Source organism: Heliconius melpomene, unplaced genomic scaffold (assembly GCF_056956725.1).
Source record: "Heliconius melpomene rosina isolate 202511_hmr_F unplaced genomic scaffold, ASM5695672v1 ptg000034l, whole genome shotgun sequence".
In the NCBI taxonomy this organism is placed as follows: Eukaryota; Metazoa; Arthropoda; class Insecta; order Lepidoptera; family Nymphalidae; genus Heliconius; species Heliconius melpomene.
This window is the reverse complement of record NW_028181868.1, coordinates 206732-229751: the sequence shown is the minus strand read 5'-3', so window position 1 is coordinate 229751 and position 23020 is coordinate 206732. Positions and strand designations below refer to the sequence as shown.

General features: G+C 30.6%; 2 protein-coding genes and 1 long non-coding RNA gene across 3 annotated transcripts; all 3 read right to left on the bottom strand.

Moving 5' to 3' along the window:
• Positions 1 to 3068: 3068 nt before the first annotated feature.
• On the bottom strand, positions 3069 to 7132 carry LOC146526455 (uncharacterized). The gene is made up of 2 exons (XR_014879412.1): positions 6984 to 7132; positions 3069 to 3352 (listed from the first exon to the last, which is right to left on the bottom strand). It is a non-coding gene; the product is annotated as an uncharacterized LOC146526455 (long non-coding RNA).
• Positions 7133 to 9049: 1917 nt separating this feature from the next.
• LOC146526454 (ecdysone oxidase-like) lies at positions 9050 to 14580 on the bottom strand. The gene is made up of 4 exons (XM_085207116.1): positions 14541 to 14580; positions 12544 to 12665; positions 11304 to 11437; positions 9050 to 11177 (listed from the first exon to the last, which is right to left on the bottom strand). Exons 1-4 carry the CDS (start codon positions 14546 to 14548, stop codon positions 9570 to 9572), a joined length of 1872 nt encoding a protein of 623 aa, XP_085063242.1. The 5' UTR covers positions 14549 to 14580; the 3' UTR covers positions 9050 to 9569.
• Positions 14581 to 16657: 2077 nt separating this feature from the next.
• LOC146526453 (ecdysone oxidase-like) lies at positions 16658 to 18273 on the bottom strand. Its single transcript, XM_085207119.1, has one exon. The coding sequence runs from the start codon at positions 18262 to 18264 to the stop codon at positions 16699 to 16701; it is 1566 nt and encodes a 521-aa protein (XP_085063245.1). The 5' UTR covers positions 18265 to 18273; the 3' UTR covers positions 16658 to 16698.
• Between the last annotated feature and the right edge of the window lie 4747 nt (positions 18274 to 23020).

Here is a 23020-nt window from a genome sequence, read left to right as displayed (position 1 = left end):
TTTTGTGAAATAAACCAATTAAGTGTCATTTGTATATAAAATAAGAAGAAAAACAAACAAACGAAGAAGAATACGAACGTTAAATTGTGTAACCGCCGTGAGCTATCGTCTGTCAGTGTGCTAACGGAATGACTTTTAAAATTTCTAAAACCCGGGGAGTATTTGTTTCTTAGTTTCTTAATTCCCACAAATATCTTCACAAAATTCATTTTTATAGTGAGCTACGTCCCTTCTCACATTTTGGCATTGTATTATATATAGTAATAACATTTGGTTATTGTCTCACTTTGCTTGACAAGTTGGAAGCTTAGCTGCAGACATACATATTTGCCTCAGACAAATACACCAATACAAAAACTATACAGTGCTCAATTATGTATAGACACTACTATAAGTTCATATCAATTTTAAATAATATTCAATTATAATTAACATGTAAATTGGCATCCAAAATTTTACTGTATTAATTTATTATTTGCCTACCTACCAGTAATATTATTTATTAATAATTTCTAAAGTGGGCTAATAATTGCTACCATTGTTAATATTTACTAATTTTACTACTTAATTTTCATTTTTTCTAACTATTTTTTTTTTTTAAAAGTATTTTATTTATTTCAATTTATTTATTTTCTTTGTACTTTTTATATATATAAAAATAAGTTTCCTCTTCTTTATTTCCTTATAGCCTATTGCTTTCCATTTTTCAGCATATTAATAATAGATAAGCAAATCCTGACCCGCAAAGCCTCTGCAAAGGACCTAGAAGGCAAACAGAAGCAAGCCTTACAAGAACTTAAATCTTCCCAAGACCTTTGTAAGCAGCTTCTTCAGGAACGTGAGGACAGTGAGGAGGAAATTGCCATTATCATTAAAAAAAATAAAGAATTGAAAAATGAACTCGCTGAATTGCATGCAAAAAATTTAGAAGTAGTGGCACAGCGGGATCAACTACATAGTATCTTGGGTACATTTGACCAGTGCAGCAGTGAACATGAGAGGGCTCTGGACAGAATTACAGAGTTGCAAATTCAATTAGGGGAGGCCAATGACTCAATTCTGAAATTTAATAGTCATGAAGCAAAAAAAGATTTTGAAAATACCTCATGTTTATATGATGAGCTGGTTTTACTGGAACTCAATTGTGAGTTCCTGCCTAAAACCAGTTTTGATTGATTTGACAAAGGATGATTCACATGTTGAGCAAAATATTAAGTTTTCATCAAAAAATAAATTCAAGAAATATTTTAAAATAAATAAATTCATTAAAAAAACTAGTAAACTTCTTAAATTAAAATTTCCGGCTAAGCAAATAAACATATTAAATAATAGTAAAATAAAATTAATAAATAAACTAAAATCTTATAATAATAGATTGATTCAAAGCAGGTTTATGTATGACCGAGACACATTCCAGCTGCAAGATGAAATAAACAACCTAAATAGCTCCCTCAGAGCACTAAGTGAGAAATATGATTTCTCAGAAAATCAAATTAAAGAACATATTTTAGCTGCAGGCGATTTGGTTGACCTTTGCAATTACAACATGGAAAGATTTGAATCACTAACAAATAAACATAGTTGTGGTTGTTCAGTTGTAGGTTCCACTGAATCAATTGCTTCGCAAAATATAAACAATTCTGAGGTTGTGAGTGACTCGGCCATGCATGATATACTCAATAAAAATAAGAAAAATAATTTACATATTGTCAATTCCTCCCGCTCCTCATCAAATAATATTATTGTTATATCTGATAAATTAGGTCAAGGCTTTGGGTCCCTACTTAGTCACCACTTTTCAAATGTATTTAACGCATGTTCGCCTGGAGCCAGTTACCAGTTTAATATTAAGAAAATTATGTCCATGAATTTAAATGAGCATAGTACTGTTGTACTATTACATGGTCATAGTTTGTCAGTGAGGAAACAAGATATTATAAAGAGTAAGGTAAGTGACGGTAACTTCGTGATAGTACGTGGTTTCGTGAGTTTTGCTTCTGGCAAAAATAATAAGCAATTTAAGTATTATTTACGGAAACTATATATTGGTATATAATCTTTATACTTTCAACTGTCTAAAAACTAAGTAACAATATTTTAATGATAAAATTGAGCGTATAGCGACATTTTAAACGCAGAGTTGCCTACAAACTGCATTGTAACGTGTCTGCGATGCTTGCGACCGTAAGACTAGCGTAAGAATTTCTTAAGGTTGTAGAAAGACAAAGGTAAATTATTCGAATAAAACATCGAATATATGCTTTTTTGTATTCTATAAAAAAACATTTTATTGAAAAAAAAAATAGATGGAAGCATAAAATTCTTTTAAAATTGCAATAAATCGATTCACGAAATAGCAGACATTTTATTTATCAAGTGTCCGCTATTTCGTGTAACTACCGAATTAGGGAAATCTTAGATACTTTTTAATAAATTTATATTTATGTTATAAATAAGATAATTTAAATTTATAGCTTAAAATCAGTTACTGTATTTATTAAAGTTTCTCGTGATCGAAATTCGGTATATGTTTTGTCCACTTAAATTTCTATATTACTATTTTAAAGGTAACCTGAATTGGTAATTTTAAGCTAAATTCGTATAGGTACTGCCAATGTAATTTTATTTTTTAATCAACCTTTATAATTTATTTTTGTGTATTTTATCGAATATACGTGGTAGTTAATGATTACTTTACATAATGTAAAAAATACTGAATAAACAGAACTGCGGAAGTTACTAAAATCAGTAACACGAAATAAGATCCCCTACATTTCATTATTTTCTCTAACTTCGTGACAAATAAATCTACGTAAAATCAGCACATTGACTTCTTTGTCTTTGTTAATAGTGTTTATCTTAGTCTTGTTATAAGTCTAAATAAAGATCTTTTTATTTTTTCAAGAATTTTTCAGGAATATAATATATACCTACTAAACACAAAACGCCGTACAAACTGGTTGCGAAAATATATAGTTCTATAAACTGGCATACCTAGCTTCAAAAAATTTTACTTGAATTTTGAGTTTTTTTATATATTTTTTATAAAAAAAATATATAAACGTTCAAAAATGTAGTTTTTTTAAAACTGAGCTTATATAATTTGTAAATTATAAAAGTTGGGGCTACTCGTGGCGCAGGAGTACAAAGTGTGACTGTAAAACCGACTGGTTGTGGGTTCGATCCCCACTCCAGGAGATGAAAATAGGAATAGTATAGAAAATAGAAAATATTTATTTAAATTTATATTTCAGGCAAAGCACGGCGTTGAGTTGTGCCACTTAACATGCTGTGACTCCGAAATTCCGCAGAAAGTGGGGAACGGAGTGTTTTAAAAACACTAGGTTCCTACCTATCTACCTAGGCCTATCCTGCTGTGTGCGGGATACAGCGTGAAGATGATTTAATTTGATTTGATTTTTTTAATGAAAGTTTTAATGTCGTTAAGCTGATCTACCTATTTTTTTTTATTTACAAATTCTTTACAATCCAAACCAATAAAGGTGTTAATTTTTTTTATTATAAAACCTCACTCGCGAGGTAAAAACTTGTGACCCGAAATAGGGGACACAAACTCACGAAGTTAGAAACAGAGCTAAATTTTATCACGAAGTAGGGTTCAATTTAGAGGTCCACAAATAAATTAATATAAAAATTAAGCTTAAGTTAAACCGCATAATTCACACATTAAATTACTGTCAAAAGACCCACTTTGATCACACTAAAATTTGCAAATTCATATAACCTTTAATAATGTATTTACAATAGTTTAAAGTTATGATAGCCTTAAACTGCCGAACTCCCGTACATTTACCTTATAGAAAACTTGCTTGACGTACATAGTAAAACTAAATGTAAATTTATTATATGCTCTTTACCATACTCTTCTTCCCTCACAGAAAAACAAAATAAATATATATACAACCTGAACTTGACATTATATAATACGACAGAACGTCATAGCGACGCATTATTTTATTTAGATTTAAATAAATTTATTTTTAATAGCTGTAAGTTGACAGAAGATACATTGTATCTACCTTTATATTTTAAGAAACAAATTGCTACTTTAGTAGCATATAATATACAAAACCCCGTTGTACATGGTATAACAAAAGAAATTAAATGTACTAATAATACTTCTATAAAGTATAATGATGTAAGTTCCAATTTAAACTAGACAATAAGACAACGCCTAGGTCATTTAAATTTAACATTGTACATCAGAATATGCAAGGCCTAGGAGGCAAAGAACTGGAACTAGAATAATTTCTGAAAACAATTAATATACATATAATGTGTATAACTGAGCACTGGATCTCGAGATGTAACAATACAGTAAATATAGAAAACAATACATTGTCAAGTTCATTCGTTAGAGGCCATCCGCGGCGGTTCGCTTATATTAGTGAGAAATGACATACGTTATAAATCGCGACCAGATGTAGTAGCTCTCTCCGACGAAGGCTCCATTGAATTGTCCTGCGTTGAATTCAATAGACATTATAGTATGCGTGTATCGACCCCCCTCAGGTAGTTTTGAAGTATTTGAAGAAAAAATGGAGGATGTTCTGAATAACTTGAGTTCGAATAGTAAATCTTCAATCGTATGCGGAGACTTTAATATAGATATAATACAGGTGTCATCATTAAGCCTTCGTCTTCTAAACTTATTTAAATCTTTTAATTTGTTTAATATTTTCTCTGAACCAACTCGTATAACGAATACGTCCGCTACTTGTACAGATAATGTTTTTTGTCATTGTGAGACTGTAGAAAAACAAATTGTCACTAATCTTAGCTCGGATCATTGTGGTCAAATGTTTTCGGTAATAGATAAAACAGTCGCAGAACGTAAACAAATATCAATTAGACCAATTACCGAAAATAAAATTAATCTTTTTAATAATAAAGTGAGTGAAAAAATAGCAACTTTAGAAATGACCGGATTAAATCCGGATCAGGTATATTGAAAAGTTTTTAATTTACTCACTACAGAGTTTGATAACATTTTTAAAGTTAAACAAATATATAAAAACTCGAAGTTAACTTTTAGCGACTGGGCAACTGTTGCTATATACCGAAGCAGAAACAAACTATATGAATTATATAATATGAGGCAATGGAATCAAGATCCGGCGTTCTTGTTAAAAGTTAGAAATTTTTCAAAAATATTTAAAAAGTTATGTGTCCAGGTTAAGTCTATGTATATAAGAGCCAAAATTTTAAACTCTAATAATAAAATTAAAGCTACATGGGATGCTATTACTACTGTAACTGGGAGATCTAGAGCTGTCAGTGAACCTATTAAATTAAAAGTTAATAATATAATCTTAAATTCAGATTTAGAAGTGGCAAATACTTTTCAAAAATTTTTTTCGGATATACCTATCGAAGTAACACGTTCACTGCCATCACCTCCTTCGGAAGCAGAATTAATACTGAAAACCCATGTAAATAGTTGTAGACAAAATTTTATGTTTAAGAATGTGTCACCAGATGAAATAGTTAAAACTTTTAAAAGCCTTAATTTAAAGAAAACTGGTGACCTATGGGGCATAAGGTAAGTGACGGTAACTTCGTGATAGTACGTGGTTTCGTGAGTTTTGCTTCTGGCAAAAATAATAAGCAATTTAAGTATTATTTACGGAAACTATATATTGGTATATAATCTTTATACTTTCAACTGTCTAAAAACTAAGTAACAATATTTTAATGATAAAATTGAGCGTATAGCGACATTTTAAACGCAGAGTTGGCTACAAACTGCATTGTAACGTGTCTGCGATGCTTCCGACCGTAAGACTAGCGTAAGAATTTCTTAAGGTTGTAGAAAGACAAAGGTAAGTTATTCGAATAAAACATTGAATATATGCTTTTTTGTATTCTATAAAAAAACATTTTATTGAAAAAAAAAATAGATGGAAGCATAAAATTCTTTTAAAATTGCAATAAATCGATTCACGAAATAGCAGACATTTTATTTATCAAGTGTCCGCTATTTCGTGTTACTACCGAATTAGGGAAATCTTAGATACTTTTTAATAAATTTATATTTATGTTATAACTAAGATAATTTAAATTTAAAGCTTAAAATCAGTTACTGTATTTATTAAAGTTTCTCGTGATCGAAATTCGGTATATATTTTGTCCACTTAAATTTCTATATTACTATTTTAAAGGTAACCTGAATTGGTAATTTTAAGCTAAATTCGTATAGGTACTGCCAATGTAATTTTATTTTTTAATCAACCTTTATAATTTATTTTTGTGTATTTTATCGAATATACGTGGTAGTTAATGATTACTTTACATAATGTAAAAAATACTGAATAAACAGAACTGCGGAAGTTACTAAAATCAGTAACACGAAATAAGATCCCCTACATTTCATTATTTTCTCTAACTTCGTGACAAATAAATCTACGTAAAATCAGCACATTGACTTCTTTGTCTTTGTTAATAGTGTTTATCTTAGTCTTGTTATAAGTCTAAATAAAGATCTTTTTATTTTTTCAAGAATTTTTCAAGAATATAATATATACCTACTAAACACAAAACGCCGTACAAACTGGTTGCGAAAATATATAGTTCTATAAACTGGCATACCTAGCTTCAAAAAATTTAACTTGAATTTTGAGTTTTTTTATATATTTTTTATAAAAAAAATATATAAAAGTTCAAAAATGTAGTTTTTTTAAAACTGAGCTTATATAATTTGTAAATTATAAAAGTTGGGGCTACTCGTGGCGCAGGAGTACAAAGTGTGACTGTAAAACCGACTGGTTGTGGGTTCGATCCCCACTCCAGGAGATGAAAATAGGAATAGTATAGAAAATAGAAAATATTTATTTAAATTTATATTTCAGGCAAAGCGCGGCGTTGAGTTGCGCCACTTAACATGCTGTGACCCCGGCATTCCGCAGAAAGTGGGGAACGGAGTGTTTTAAAAACACTAGGTTCCTACCTACCTATCTACCTACCTACCTATCTACCTACCTACCTACCTAGGCCTATCCTGCTGTGTGCGGGATACAGCGTGAAGATGATTTAATTTGATTTTTTTTATAAAAGTTTTAATGTCGTTAAGCTGATCTACCTATTTTTTTTTTATTTACAAATTCTTTATAATCAAAACTCGCGAGAACTCACTCGCGAGGTAAAAACTTGTGACCCGAAATAGGGGACACAAACTCACGAAGTTAGAAACAGAGCTAAATTTTATCACGAAGTAGGGTTCAAATTAGAGGTCCACAAATAAATTAATATAAAAATTAAGGTTAAGTTAAACCGCATAATTCACACATTAAATTACTGCCAAAAGACCCACTTTGATCACACTAAAATTTACAAATTCATATAACCTTTAATAATGTATTTACAATAGTTTAAAGTTATGAGAGCCTTAAACTGCCGAACTCCCGTACATTTACCTTATCTGTTAAAGTTCTTAAAACAATTATACCTAATATTGCTCCTTATCTAGCTTTAATTTTTAACAATTGTGTAGAATCCGGTACTTTTCCTGATTTAATGAAATATAGTAAAATAGTGCCGCTTTACAAAAGTGGAGATAGAACGGACCCTGGAAATTACAGACCGATCTCTGTTTTGCCATCTCTAAGTAAAATATTTGAAAAAATAATATTTAACCAGCTCACAATTTTCTTAAATATTAACAATTGTTTTCATAGTGAGCAATATGGTTTTACCAAAGGTAGGTCCACTACGGATGCGGGTGCTGCACTCCTAAAGCACATTTATGACGCATGGGAGAAACAGAAGGAGTCACAGAATGCTATTGGAGTGTTTTGTGATTTATCCAAAGCCTTTGATTGTGTAGACCATGAAACTCTGTTACTAAAACTATATCATTATGGTATACAGTAGACTGCTCTTGATCTTATTGCCTCATATCTAAACCGAAGAATCCAGAAGGTTAGTAAAAATAATGTAAAATCATCTGGATCTCCCCTAAAGATGGGCGTTCCACAACGATCTATACTTGGTCCCCTTTTATTTCTTCTTTATATTAACGATCTGCCTTTTTATGTGAAGAACATATGTGATATTGTACTTTTCGCGGATGATACCTCTTTAATATTTAAAGTTGACAGAAATAAAATAAACTATGACGAAGTGATTAGTGCATTATCGCATATTCTTCGTTGGTTTGATGTTAATAATCTATTGTTAAATGCAAAAAAAACGAAATGTATCGAGTTTGCTTTACCAAATGTTAAAAAATATAATTTTAATCTAATAATTAAAGGAGAACCTCTTAATGTGTCGGAATCAGCTATTTTCTTAGGTGTTACTATAGATTCCAAACTCCAGTGGAACGCTCATCTGGAAGCACTTGCAGATAAACTCAGCTCTGCCGCGTTCGCAATTAGAAAGTAAGACAAATGACGGACGTTGAAACTGCCCGACTAGTCTACTTTAGCTACTTTTATAGTATTTTATTTTATGGAATGCTGTTATGGGGCAGTGCTTCAGATATCAATTCAATATTTATTCTCCAAAAAAGAGCCGTAAGATATATTTATAATCTAAGAGCTCGAGATTTTCTGCGAGATGTTTTCAGAGATGCAGGTATTATTACAGTTGCTTCCCAATTTATATACTATAATATTCTCTTTGTCCGACAAAATATACATTGTCATAGAAAAAATTGCGACAGTCATAAGATAGGAACGAGAAATAAAGATAAGATTATTACTCCAAATTTTCGCCTCCAAAAAGTTAATAAATCTTTTATGGGGCTGAGTATACGTGTATATAATAAAATCCTCAGTGTATTCTTAGTTTGCCACTACCAAAATTTAAAATATTTGTAAAAAAAATTCTAACAAGTAAAGCTTATTACACTGTTCAAGAATATTTAGAGGATAAACATGTATGAAATTAATGTCTATTGAATGTCAGGCAGGACAGCTGCCAACTAATGTAATAGTAAAATATACCATTGACTTTGAAAAGAGCAACTGTTGAGTTTCTTGCCGGCTCTTCTCGGCAGAACTGCCTTCCGAACCGGCGGTAGCTTTTTGTTGACATGTACATTCGACGATTCAAAAGTGCTTTTATAGTTTATTTGAATAAAGAATATTTTGAATTTAAATTTGAATTTATAGACATGAAAAAACTTAATTATTTAAATACTTATTGTATATTAGTTTAAATATTTAAACTATTTGCAGTCGTTTCATTCGTTGTGCATTGTTTGGTTAAAAAATTAAAATTCTTAGAAGGAACATCTGTTACTTTATCAAAAATATTATGCTCACACAACTTTTCTTTTACAACATTTTATAATGTAGATAATAGGACGAATACATAACATACATTTAAATTTTAGTACAGTAATAATTTTTAAAATAATAATTAATAATATTTTTAAATATTTTTTTAAAAAAATATATAAAACACATTCAAGAATTTGCAATAGTTGCTTCATTTATTATATCGGCTCCCATTTACCCGCTTCATTGTTCAATAAATGTTAATAAATAACAGAATTATAACATTGGTAAAATATTAGGAAAAAACGTATAAAGGTGGTCGATAAATTAGTCATCATTATTATCGGTTTCTTCATTCGCTTTTGAGTCGCACAAATGTTCCTCTTTGATCATATCTGCCCCCATTTCGCCTATCATAACTGATGGAGCTTGAGTATTTCCACTGGTTAGGCTTGGCATAATACTAGCGTCTATAACACGCAGCCTTTTGGCACCATGGACTTTCAAAAAGTTATCTACCACTGCGGTTTCAGCACTTGGACCCATTTTACATGTCCCCACAGGATGATACACGGTAACACCTACATTTGTCACGAAGCATTGCCAATAATCGCTGCTTGGAAATTCAAATTTATTACATTGGGATATATTTACTCTGTGAACAAATGCATTAATAGATTTAAAATAAGGTGTGTCTACTATTTTTACTAATTTTTCAACCCCTTCCACTGTTGCTTCCACGTCTCTTTCATCTTCAAAATAGCTATATTTAATGATAGGCTTGTCATAAGGATTTTGTGATCTTAGATATATTGCTCCTCTTGAAAATGGATGCAAAAGATGAAAAGCAAATAGATATAGCGCTTTCTGTTGAATATATTCCAAGTAAGAATTAAAAGTGTCATCTTTGTAGCCTGGAATGTGTTGTTTAGCTGTTGTTGAATTTTTCCAGATAATTGTTAGATGATTTTGGAATTCAGGATATGTCATATTTTTGTCCCGGGAATAAAATGCACATATATCGCTTAAGCTATTCTGTGCAAGCAACCCGCTTTTATTATACATATATTTTATAATCTCAAATTCATAAGCCTTTGGATGCTCAAATCCAGGTTTATCTCCGTATATAGGAATAGGAATATAACTATGATCTTGTAAATTCTGGCCTACATTACCTAAGTTAATTTGGCATGAAATATTTTTAGACAGTAAATGCTCTTTGGGCCCTATTCCAGATAACATTAATAAATGCGGAGAGTTAACAGCTCCGCCACTTACTATAACTTCTTTATTGGCATAAAATATTTTATTTTCACGATTTATAGTTACTTCTACTCCAATTGCTACATTTTTTTTATTAAGAAGAATTTTAGTCACGAAAGCTTCAGTAATTATTTTTAAGTTTTTTCTTAACTTAGCAGGTTCTATATACGATGCATATACACCACGTCTTTTGCCATCACCAGCAGTTGCTCTCATTATTCCTGATATACCATTTCCTTTAAATTTTGCCGAGTTAATATCTTTCACGTTTTTGAATCCAATGTGTTCCCATGACTCTAAAACTTTCTCAGTAATTTTTCTATATGTACTATTAAACGTATTTATGCTCAATGAACCATTATGTCCATAAAATTTTTGTATATTTGGGTCTTGTAATAAATTAATATCCTGAAAGTTTTCTGCTTTTTTATAGTGTAAATTAACATTTTTTGGCGTCCAACTAGGATTTCCCTCGTCTACCCAAGATTTAAAGTCAGCGTCTCTGCCTCTTACGTAAAACATTGCATTTATAGAGGAGCACCCACCTAACATTTTCCCTCGTGGCCATGGTATCGATCCACTTTTTAAAGCTTGATGAGTTATATTATCATTTTCTGTTGCATACTGCCAATCATATTTGGTATTCTGAAGTAGAGGATCCAAGTTGGGTATCTACAAAAAATATAAATATATTAAGAAGTCAATAAAAGTAAAACAGGTTATTTTAGTGTGTTTTTTAAATTATATAATATTATAAATAAAAATATAAATAATAATGTTATTATATGTAATGCTTACTTCAGATTCTATAGGTGGTTTGTAACCTGCTTCCAACAGTAGGACATTCCAATTTTCAATTTCGCTAAGACGATTGGCTACTACACCTCCAGAGGTTCCTCCGCCCACGATTATAAAATCGTATTTTTCTAGGTCTGAAATCAGAAAAACACAGTACAGTGATCAATAAGCAGTCGTTTAACTTCAACTATGAATAAATAATTGTGTATCTTAATTTATTTATTCCAAGTATAAGAGGTCGATCGTTGCCACACAGTATGACTGGAAAATCAACTGGTTGTGGGTTCGATTCCCACTCAATGGAATAATTGATAATTGTATTTCTTCGGTCTGGTGTCGAAGAAAACCACGCCATTGAGGTCCACCACTCAACACGCAATGCCTTAAGAATTCGGAAGAAAGTGGAGAAAGGAGTGTCTTAACACTAGGTGCCCTTTGCCTACCCCGCTATGTGCGGAATACTGCGTGAAGCTGACTTTTTCTTAAGTAAGTACATACGTAGGATTTGTTTATGGGCGTTCTATATGTAACTGCATTTCTATATAACTGCATTTCCCAGCCTCAAGAAAAAGTTTTTGTTGAGGAGAACATTATCCATAGCTCTCAAATATGAACTTAATTTTACATTCTGCAAAACTAAGAATGTGACAACACAAAAATACATTTTTAAGGAATGTTTAGGAAGTCATACATTTTTCAACATAAAATATTATCAATATAATAGCCCAAGATCCCAGACCCGCCAGACCTACGTCATTTTAGCAAAGCTGAAATTTTGAGGGCTTTTAGTATAATATGTACTTTAGACAGTATGCCTACTCACTAACTTGAAAGTCCTTTTCAAAGATAGCGCCAAATAATGAAATATCTCTGTCTGGGAAGATGCTTGAGCCATCGGATTGGTCTGGGTGCTTGAGGGGTCTAGAAATAGTCCTTAAGTTATATATTTAAAATTAAAGATTGATAGTTTAATGTAATTTGCCCTAATTTTAAACAACCTTTAGGATGTCTGGCAGGAGTTAAGGCCGACATAAAGGGTCTGGTGTTAATAAATATACATTTTTTACATTATTCTTAAAAACATATAAAAAAATGAGCGTTTCCACTTTAACACAGCTATACGTATACCTTAAGTTGACGCTATATCTGAAAGGTGAAGATCCTCAAAATTTCAGCTTTGCTAAAATAACGTAGGTCTTGGGGCCCTGGGATCTCAGTCTATAATATTTTTAATACTTACTTCCTGTATAATTAGTCGGTGACTCCGGTACGAAACATTGTGTTGCAGCTAAAAAATTAATCGCTGATTCAAAGAGAAGGGAAGCTGCTCCTGTAGTCACGGAGCAATGTTTTGTGCCAGTGCTAATAGAAAAAAAATGTTGTGAAAAATTCTAATTTTAAACAAAATTCTGAAAGTGGAGGACAGGGTGTCATAAAATTGTCATCATGTCATCCCAATGTCTACCCTGCTGAGTGTTTGTGAAGCGTGAAGCTGATTCATTTTGATTAAAATAAAGTATGAAGAGAAACTTAATGTATTTTCATATATTGATATTAACAATTTTAGTCGCGGTTCACATTTCACTTGGTAAGACGCATTGAATGCACTATCATGTATTCTAGTAGAGGATCTTGATGTACTAGGTTTATTTTACTTACTGTCGCTTACGTGATACCGTTATAAGAGAAAATTAAGCAACTATATTATAGTAGTATTAATGTGTGCTAATTTATTTTCCCTTTATTTATTTATTTGTTATATATCTTACGTATATAATCAGTGTATGTATAGGAATTTGTGTATGTTTGTGTGTATATGTATGTATATATATGTGTATGTATGTGTGTATGTATATGTGTATATATATATATATGTATGTGTGTTTGTATGTATGTATATATTATATAATTTATTTATTTATTTTATTTCTTTGTTTTCTTATTTATTTATTTAGTTATTTTTCGCGTCACTTTGCACCGCATTATGCCCGCACTTTTAATTATATCCTTCCGGAATTTGGTTGTCTGGAAGAGATCACTTGTAGTGATAAGGCCGCCTTTGTGCATTTTGTTTTAAGAATTTATTGTATTGTATCTTTTTAAGTGTGCAATAAAGGTCTTTATCTATCTATCTATCTATCTAAATTATATTTTTTTAATTAAAAAGAAGCAATTAATGAAAACTTGCAATTTTTTCGATAACAGCTTGCCTTGCTTACTTTAGTAAATTTCATAATATTTACTTTGGGATAATACAGCCAACAAGCTTTTAAGTCATATAAATTGTGTAATTACTAGTAATAATAAGGCGGAGTTCAACGCCGGGGTTTTTGTCTTGGTGCCAGAGCGGAGATAATTGATGATGATTTAGTTGTACACGTTACACACGTCTTAGGATAGGATATTTTAAATTCCTGTCTATTTTAAATTCATTTAATACTTAACTATGACTGTGACTCTGCATTAACATATTGTAATTTCTGATGTAAATATACATTTAAAAGTACAAAAAATACAGTCTTCAAGTGCAGGTGTATGAGGCACACAATTAATTAAAGTAAATTTATGAGTTACTGCTACATTTTAAATAACAAATTTAAATTAGTACATGTTTAATTTTAGTATATCTATTATTTATTTACTTTTATTGTTATTTTTTTTAGTTTAACATTATATCGTAACAGGGTAGGGGTGCAAAGGTAACTTAATGTAAAAATATTCTGTTCAGCGCTTTCTGCCGAATTTTTGAGACATTGCTCGTTGAGGAAGGGATTATTTTTTTTATTTTTCCCAGCATCCCGCATGTAACAGAGATTGCCTAGTGTTAAGACACTCCGCTCTCCACTTTCCGCCGAATTCTGGAGAATGCCTCTAGCGTGTGGAGTGATGGACCTCAACACCGGGATATTGCCTGGGCGCCAGAGGGAAGAAATAAAAATATCATTATCATTATTTCGTTTCTTTGAGTGCGGATCGAACCCACAACGCGTTGCGGTATTATTAAAACAATAAAAATAATTACGTTCACAGAACCTCTTTCACGTTAAATTGTATACAAAAATAAAATGGATAATTAATAATTGTAATTAACTTAAATTTCACTTTGATCATTGTATTGAGAAAAGAACCGATTTCTCTTCTCTCAGGAATAAATAAAGAAAAGTTTTTAATGTCATTAAAATTATAAATTTTAGTTAACAAATTAAAAATATTTCAAGCACACAATCGGGCACTTACAATAACATTTTGAAGTACAGCTACCACCGACAAGACACGCGCAACTGTAATAGAATAACATACCTATTCGTTTATATTTTGTAGAAAAACAAATAAATCGCCATTTAAAGTGTTTTATAAATTAAGTTTTTATGAAGGTACATCTGTTTCGTGACCTAAAATTTTGGTTTCTACAAAAAACTAAGTACGAGATATAAAAAACTAAAACTTAGTACATATCAAGTTTTTGATATGTCCTAAATCAATGCGAGAATTGGCGCAGGGGTACAAAGTGTGACTGTAATCGACTGGTTGTGGTTCAATCTCCACTCGAGGAGATAGAATATTTATTTAAATTTATATTTCGACTTCTTCGCTCTGGTGTTGAGGTAAAGCGCGGCGTTAAGTTTCGCCACTCAACACGCAATGCTTCCAGAGTTCGGAGGAAAGTGGGGAAATGGAGTGTCTTAACACTAGGTTCCCTCTCCCTACCCTGCTGTATGCGGGATAGGTCGTGAAGCTTGATTTAAGTTTTTGAGGAGTTTTTGTTGAGATATGATAGCCCATGCAAAAGTATGGTATGGTATGCTATGGTAATTCAAAATGTCTGCAACGACGTTTGCGGGCATATGATGAAAAGGGGTGATTGTAACGCTGTAAAAACTGCCTTGATTCTTCTGGGCAGGATAGAAGAAGACCATAGGAAACGGGCAGAACCATCGCGAAAGATATGGCGCAGTCACACTTAAATGTAAATAAAACCCAAGATCGTCCCCGGAATTCGAGTAAATAAAGGGAAATGTTAGTTAATGCTAGTTTAATATACGCAAGCGAAGAAAAAAACCTCATTAACGGATAACGACCAAATACACCGAATAAAATTTAAATCAAATAAAATAAAAAATATATACCTAAATAATATGGCACTGCAAAAGTTACCCAAGCGTCAAATAGACTCATTATCATTATCCTTAAAGTTAATTATGATTCCTCAATCGATGCAGACGGTGATAAAACGTCACCTTGTTAAACAGGTTCTGTTAAAAAACATTAACGGATATCACCTTGCATTTGTCTAAATTCCAATTTTAATTCTGAATAACTTTTTTCTAAATTAGGCCATCGGGAAAGCACAGGAATTAGGCAAAGATGGAAAGAGGAGAACGAATTTTAACAACTTGGGATATATTATCGATATAGATAGATAAATAGGTAGATAAAATTCTTCATTGTATACACAAACTATAAGTATAATAAAAAAAGAAAATCGATAGCTATAGTAATATAACCTTATCTTAGCGATATACTGCACTTACATTCAATAATTTAAATTACACAGCTTACATTCAATAATTTAAATTGAAATTGCCGAGGACATTGAAAATGTACCTGTATCTAATGTGCTAAGTAAGTTGTGATATCGAGAACTGTTGTAAATTAGTTACTAAAACTAACAACAGCTTAAAAATAATAACGCAAAATATACGTAGTGTTGATCGGAACATGTCTGAATTAGAAAATCTAATAGATAATAATAATCTTAATATTGATCTAGATATTATTGTACTGACAGAATGTTGGATTAGCGATTCTTCATTTATACCAAATATAGATGGTTATACATCTTTTAAAACAAAATGTTACCGAATAATTATAATGATTTTTTATTTTTTCATTAAGATTTCAATGCCGATATTAAAAATATGCAAGGTAGGTCCGAAAAAAATTGTTCTGATGCCATTGTAGAAACTCCCCTGTATTTTTATTAAATGGATGATCTCTTATCAAAAAATTCTTCAATGAAAATGTTTTCAGTTACATAAAATATAATAGATAGAAAAGACAATATAATAATAGATGATTGTATCTATTTGTGTGTTTTAAGCTCACTTTTATATTAGATAGAGAAATATTAAAAATAAAAAACAAACATCCTTACACTATTTATTAGCAAAATACTCATTCATCAATAGTTTACATATAATTATAATTTTTACTTAAAAAACTTCGTGTATTTCATATTGAAGATTAATATTTATACATTTTGTTAATTCTAATTTAAAGTTAAAATAAATAACTGGTCTATAATTGCATATTTTTTGTTTTTATAATACAATTAGAGACTGTTTATATTAAATATCACTTATTGTAAATATATACATAAAAACGTTGTTTATATTTATAATTTCCCAAGATGATCATATTTAATCATATCAGCTCCCATTTCACCTATCATAATGCACGGAGCATTGGTGTTTCCACTTGTCAACGTTGGCATAATACTAGCGTCTATAACACGTAATCTTTTTGCACCATAGACTCGTAAAAAGTTATCAACTACTGAATCTTCTGGATTCTTACCCATTTTACATGTTCCTGCTGGATGATATACTGTAATACCAACATTTCTCAAAAAACATTTCCAATAATCGTCACTTTGAAATGTTAGGTTATTACACTGTGATATATTTACTCTGTGAACAAATGCATTTATGAATTTAAAATAAGGCGCATTTACTATGTTTACTAATTTTTTAATACCCTCTGCTGTTGCGTTCACGTCCCTTTCGTCTTTAAAATAACTGTAATCAATTATGGGCTTGTCGTATGGGTTTGATGATCTTAGATATATTGCTCCTCTAGAAAATGGATGTAAAAGATGAACACCAAATATATACAACGCCTTGTCTATGTTATGTTCTAAATAAGATTTTAAAACTTCATCTTCATATGCAGGGAAGTGTTGTCTGAATGTTGTTGAATTTTTCCAAATAATAGTAACGTGATTTTGGAATTCAGGATATGACATATTTTCGTTACGTGAATAAAATGCACATACATCGCTAACACTGTTGTGTGCGAGCATACCACTTTTATTATACATATACTTTATTACTTCAAATTCTAATGCATTTTGGTCCTCTATTCCCGGTTCATCTGCGTAGATAGGTACAGGTATATAATTATGATCCTGTAAATTTTTTCCAACACTTTCCAAATTGATCTTACAGGAAATATTTTTTGACAATAAATGCTCTCGAGGACCTATTCCAGACAACATCAATAATTGCGGTGAGTTAACAGCTCCACCACTTACTATAACCTCTTTATTAGCATAAAAAGTTTTCTTTTCGCCATTAACATCTGCTTCGACTCCATAAGCTTCGTTTTCTTCATTAATAAGAATTTTCGTAACAAAAGCACCTGTGACAATTTTTAAGTTACTTCTATGCTTAGCAGTCTCTATGTACGTTACATAAGTACTACATCTTTTGCTATTAGCAGCAGTTGCTCTTATTATTCCTGAAATACCGAAATCCTTAAAGTGTGCTGAGTTGATATCTTTGACTCTTTTAAATCCAAGGTATTCCCAAGAATCTAATATTTTCTCAGTAAGTTCTCTGTATGTACTATTAAATGTATTTATAACTAAAGGACCTTCGTGCCCATAAAAGTTTTTTATGTCTGGATCTTGTAATAAATTCATGTCTTGCAAGCTTTCCGCTTTTCTGAAATGCAAGTTAACGTTTTCAGGCGTCCAACTAGGATTTCCTTCCTCTTCCCAAGATTTGAAGTCAGAATCTCGGCCTCTCATGTATATCATCGCATTAATTGAGCTCCCTCCGCCTAGCATTTTGCCTCGGGGCCATCGTACTGATCCATTTTTCATTGCTTGATGGTTTATACCATCATTTTCAGTTGCGTACTGCCAATCATAACTAGAGTAGTAAAGAGAATGATCCATATAGGGTATCTATAAAAATATATTTTGTTAAATAAATAGAGAGATACAAAGGAATATAACTTTATATACCAGAAGTTAATATAATTACCTCAGATTCTATACTTGGTCTCGGACCTGCTTCCAAAAGTAATACATTCCAATAATCAATTTCACTGAGACGGTTTGCTACCACGCTACCAGCTGACCCTCCACCCACAATTATAAAATCGAACCTTTCATAATCTGAAACATAAAAGAAAAATATAATTTTATGGGCTTAAAATGTTTATTTTAATTTTATTTTTTTTGTAACAGTTTTAGCTACTACCTACTTGTCTAATAATAATCAATTTAAGATTTTTTTTTAGTCTCTATTTTGATTCACTTTTTGAGATATATTTGTTTAGTAATTTAGAATTAGTATAATAGAATATTATATTAGAATAATAGAATTAGAATAATAAAGAATTTTAATCAAATATATATAGGTCCATGTCTATTCTCTCTGCTTAAACCATTCCGTGTAGATAAAGGCACTTAGAGCTACTTGTGTTAAATAAAGTCCAAAGTAAAATACTTACTTCTGTCATCGTTTTTGGGGTTTTCTGATACAAAGCATTGTGCCGCTGCTAGAAAATTGATTGCCGATGCGAAAAGTTGTGAAGCTGCTCCTGTAGTGGTGGAGCAACCACCGATATCTCTAAAAATACAAAAAAAATATGATAATATTTCCGAGATTTGCATAATTAACAATACCATATATTTAATAATTTTAGGAGTCCGTACCTCAAAAGGTAAATACGGAAACTGAAGTTTGACGACTATATTTATCGCAAAATCAAAATCCATAGGGTACTTCCCGTTCACTTCTAATTATGAAACGTCATAAATTCATCCAAACAGAGAAAAAAGTAAAAAAATGTAATTCATTATAGCTCTTAAGGGTTATATAAATGTATATATAAAAAATAAAGATAATTTTGTATTATTATTCCTTTCCTTGTTATGTTGAAATTGACAAATCAAGGTATAATTTTAATGAGGTATTTAGTTAGTAGTACAATTAAGAACGAATTGTTGGATTAAAATTATAACGACCTCATCGATTAGCCTATAAGAAATGCACTTAATTTGCATTTTGTATATAATTATTAAATATCAGTTTACTGTCATAAGTTAATAAATTCCTTTGAATTGAATAATTCAAATGATAAATAGAATAAAATATCAATTTAGATATAAATTATCTTAGGGCACGTAACTATAAAAAAACGGTTAAGTGCGAGTAGGACTCGCCCACAGAGGGTTCCGTATCAATTTCAGGTTTGGTAGGTCATCGGAAAGTAGAACTTAAAAAAATCATACAATCTTTTTGGTGTTTTTCCTTTTGTCATAATGTAAATTCTCATTTTATGCCAAACCTGATAACTGAAGGTTTAGATTGGCAGGCAAATTTTATATAAAATGCAGCAAAAACGATGTATAAGTGCTCACATCTTTTGATCACATTGACTTACAAGCTTAATTTTATTCTGTGAGTACAGGGAGAGATCTGAGTAGATCTAAAAATTTAATGTTATTTAATCTTAATATATTAACTTAATCTCGAGATAAATGGTCTTAACAGACGGATTTACTTTTGCTGTACGGAACCTTAAAATACTGAAAATAACGTTTGGATCGAAATATATTAATAAAATCTTCTTCTTGAAGATAAATCGATATCAGCTTTACGCCGTATCCCGCATACAGCAGGGTAAGGCAGAGGGAATCTAGTGTTGGGACACTCCATTCCCCACTTTTCTCCGAATTCTGGAGGCATTGCGTGCTGAGTGGCGAAACTCAACGAGGCTCTTTGCCTCGACACCAGAGCGAAGAAAATAGAAATATAAATTTAAATAAATATTTCAAGATATCACAAAAAAAAATATTACATATGATAAAAAACTATTGAAATAATGTTAGATAGTTACACTAATTAAATAAACCAATAAATATTGAATTTGTTTTTAGACAATCATAATATATATGTTAAACTTGGAGCAGTTATTTCTTATTAAAAAAGTAAAACCCGAAGAAATAAAAAGAAAATCATATTAAAATTACTATAACTCCACTGCACATGTAAAGGTATATCATTAACATTAGTTGAGCTATTCTTTCTACAATTACAATAAGAATTTCACAATAATTCTGTTCAAAACATAGAAATTGGAATTGGTTTTAATTTAATATTATTCATTCAAAATACTCAACAAGAAAATTATGCAATTTTAATTAATAAATATAATTATTATTTACCGAGATTTTATTGAGGCCAATCGTGCCGCAAGGGCACTATCGTGGTATTGTAAACGCGGCAGGATGTAGATTCGATTCTCGCTCGTGGAAATAATAACTAGTTATTAGCAAAGCGCGGCGTTGAGTTCCGCCACTCAACACACAATGCCTTTAGAATTCGAAAAGTGGGAAACGGAAGTGTCTTATCACTTAGGTTCCCATGTTCCCTCTACCTGACCTGCTATGTTCGTAATATAGCAATTACAAAGCTTAAAATTCAATAAACGTATAATTAATATGAAACAGTTATTAATAACATGCAAAACTGATTTAGGCACTTACAATGACATTTTGACGTACTCGTAAGTACGGCTTTGGTCGGCGAGATAATAAAAACAACTGTAAGAGAATCGCTTGTCTTTCTGTTTATATTATTTCAAAAATAATTAAATAGTCATTAAATATGAGCAAAAATTATGCAACCTTACAATTACAACGAAAGTTCAAAACTTGTTGTTTGGCCTAGAAAATTATATAAAAAAAATATTTTTTAATCTCCAAGTTTACGCTTAGCTTTATAGAGAGTTTGAAAATTAATGGATACATTAGAGTAATTATTTTCAACATAACGCTTTGATTTACTTACATATTATATAACGAAAACTAGAATAATTAAATATACCAATTATTAATAAATGTATTCATTAGAGAAATAAAATATTCAATAAAATAATAATTAAAATATCATCATCATTAAAAAATATTTAAAAAAAAATAGCAAAATATAACGGAATTGCATTAGCCAATTATCTAAAATAATATTTAAAAAAAACAATATTTTATTGCAGTTTTGTGCTTGCCGCCTCATAGTTGTTTAGGATGGCTTTCATTTAAAATGATTAATTAAATTTAAAATAAACCGAGTACCTTCTCTTCTTTTCTTTCATTATTCTCACTTCAATTGGGAAAATAACGATTTTATTTGCGGGCAAGTGGTGAATCCAATAAAAGAAATAATATTTATAAAAGTAGAAGACAAATTATTTAAAAAAATATTTTTAATAAAATATCTTTACACTTAACTTTACCTTCGAGTGATTCCGCCTAAATTTTTTATTGTGGCACAATTTTTTTTTAAATTGGATAATGTGTAAAACAATTTCACGGTACACTCGGTAAACAAACATTTGACATTTGAATTTTAAAAAATTGTATTTGGAATCATATCTACTTTATGTAATGCAATCAAAGTGATTCTGTTCTCTTTATCACCCCACTTTATATTAATATCACAAAATATTTTATAATATTTTGGCGTGAAAACAAGAAAATACTATGAAGAATCATATAAAAACTATAATAATGACAAAAGCGATATTTTTTTTATTTTTAATTGTAACAGTACTTATTTATTGCCAGACTGCGAGTATAGTAATTTTTTTCTTATTTAGTTTCATAAATAAAATTGTAAAAGATTTTTTATTTGCATTTTTTTGGCAATTTTATTTTAAGATTTTTGTAACTAAATGTTTCCGGCTGTAAATTTATTACATAAATACCTAAGTACTTTTTAAAATAGAAATAAATCTGTGTATAATGAAGACACTCCGTTGCCCACTTTCTTCCGGATTCTGGAGGCAATGCGTGTTGAGTGGCGGATCTCAACGCCGCGCTTTGTGCTTTATTTAAAAAAAATGTTAATTAATTTATCTATCGGTAGACGATAGTACAAATGTATTTCCTGCCGAAATTTTGACCCTACGGACAATTCTGCGATAAAGAATAGTATAAAGATGTTGCTCCATAACTCTCTCTTTTACAATCTTTCATTGAAAGCCCCATTAAAATTGATTCAGTTGTTCTGGTGATTAGCCTGGACAAACAGACAAATATTTATTTATTTATTTATAAGGCCCACCAACAATTGATACAAATATATTAAAACAATTTTTGCTTGTGTTTTAGGACTTACATGAACTTGCAAACTCACAGACAAATACTTTTAAAATATTTAAACCGATAATAATTACTAGATAGGTGTGATGTGTGCCAAATTCAAACTAATTTGAGTTTCCAAATATAGTTATGAAATATATTAAGCTACAAATCAGTCACTATATTTCAATGATAAATTACATTATATTTTTAGAATAGGTAACATATTACTTGTTAGTTAAATTTATGAAAATTACGTTACAATCGGAAGTAGCTATACATTAGTGCTAAATTACGGTGACATAAACTTCATTTCATTGCGGGGTTTAGATTTTAATCCACTTTATGTAAACATTGGCAGCGCTGTGTTCTCTACGCGGTTCATAAAATGGACGTTTTAATCTTATAAGCTTGACTTAAGCGGATTTCAGAATAGTTTGGAACTATATGTCAGGTGAACGGAATGTATTTCATTCATTTGATGATATTGTTAGAAATATTTTAATTTACCTACTAGTGTTATCGATACAAAACACTACCATTTCATAGTTGTATGAGTTTG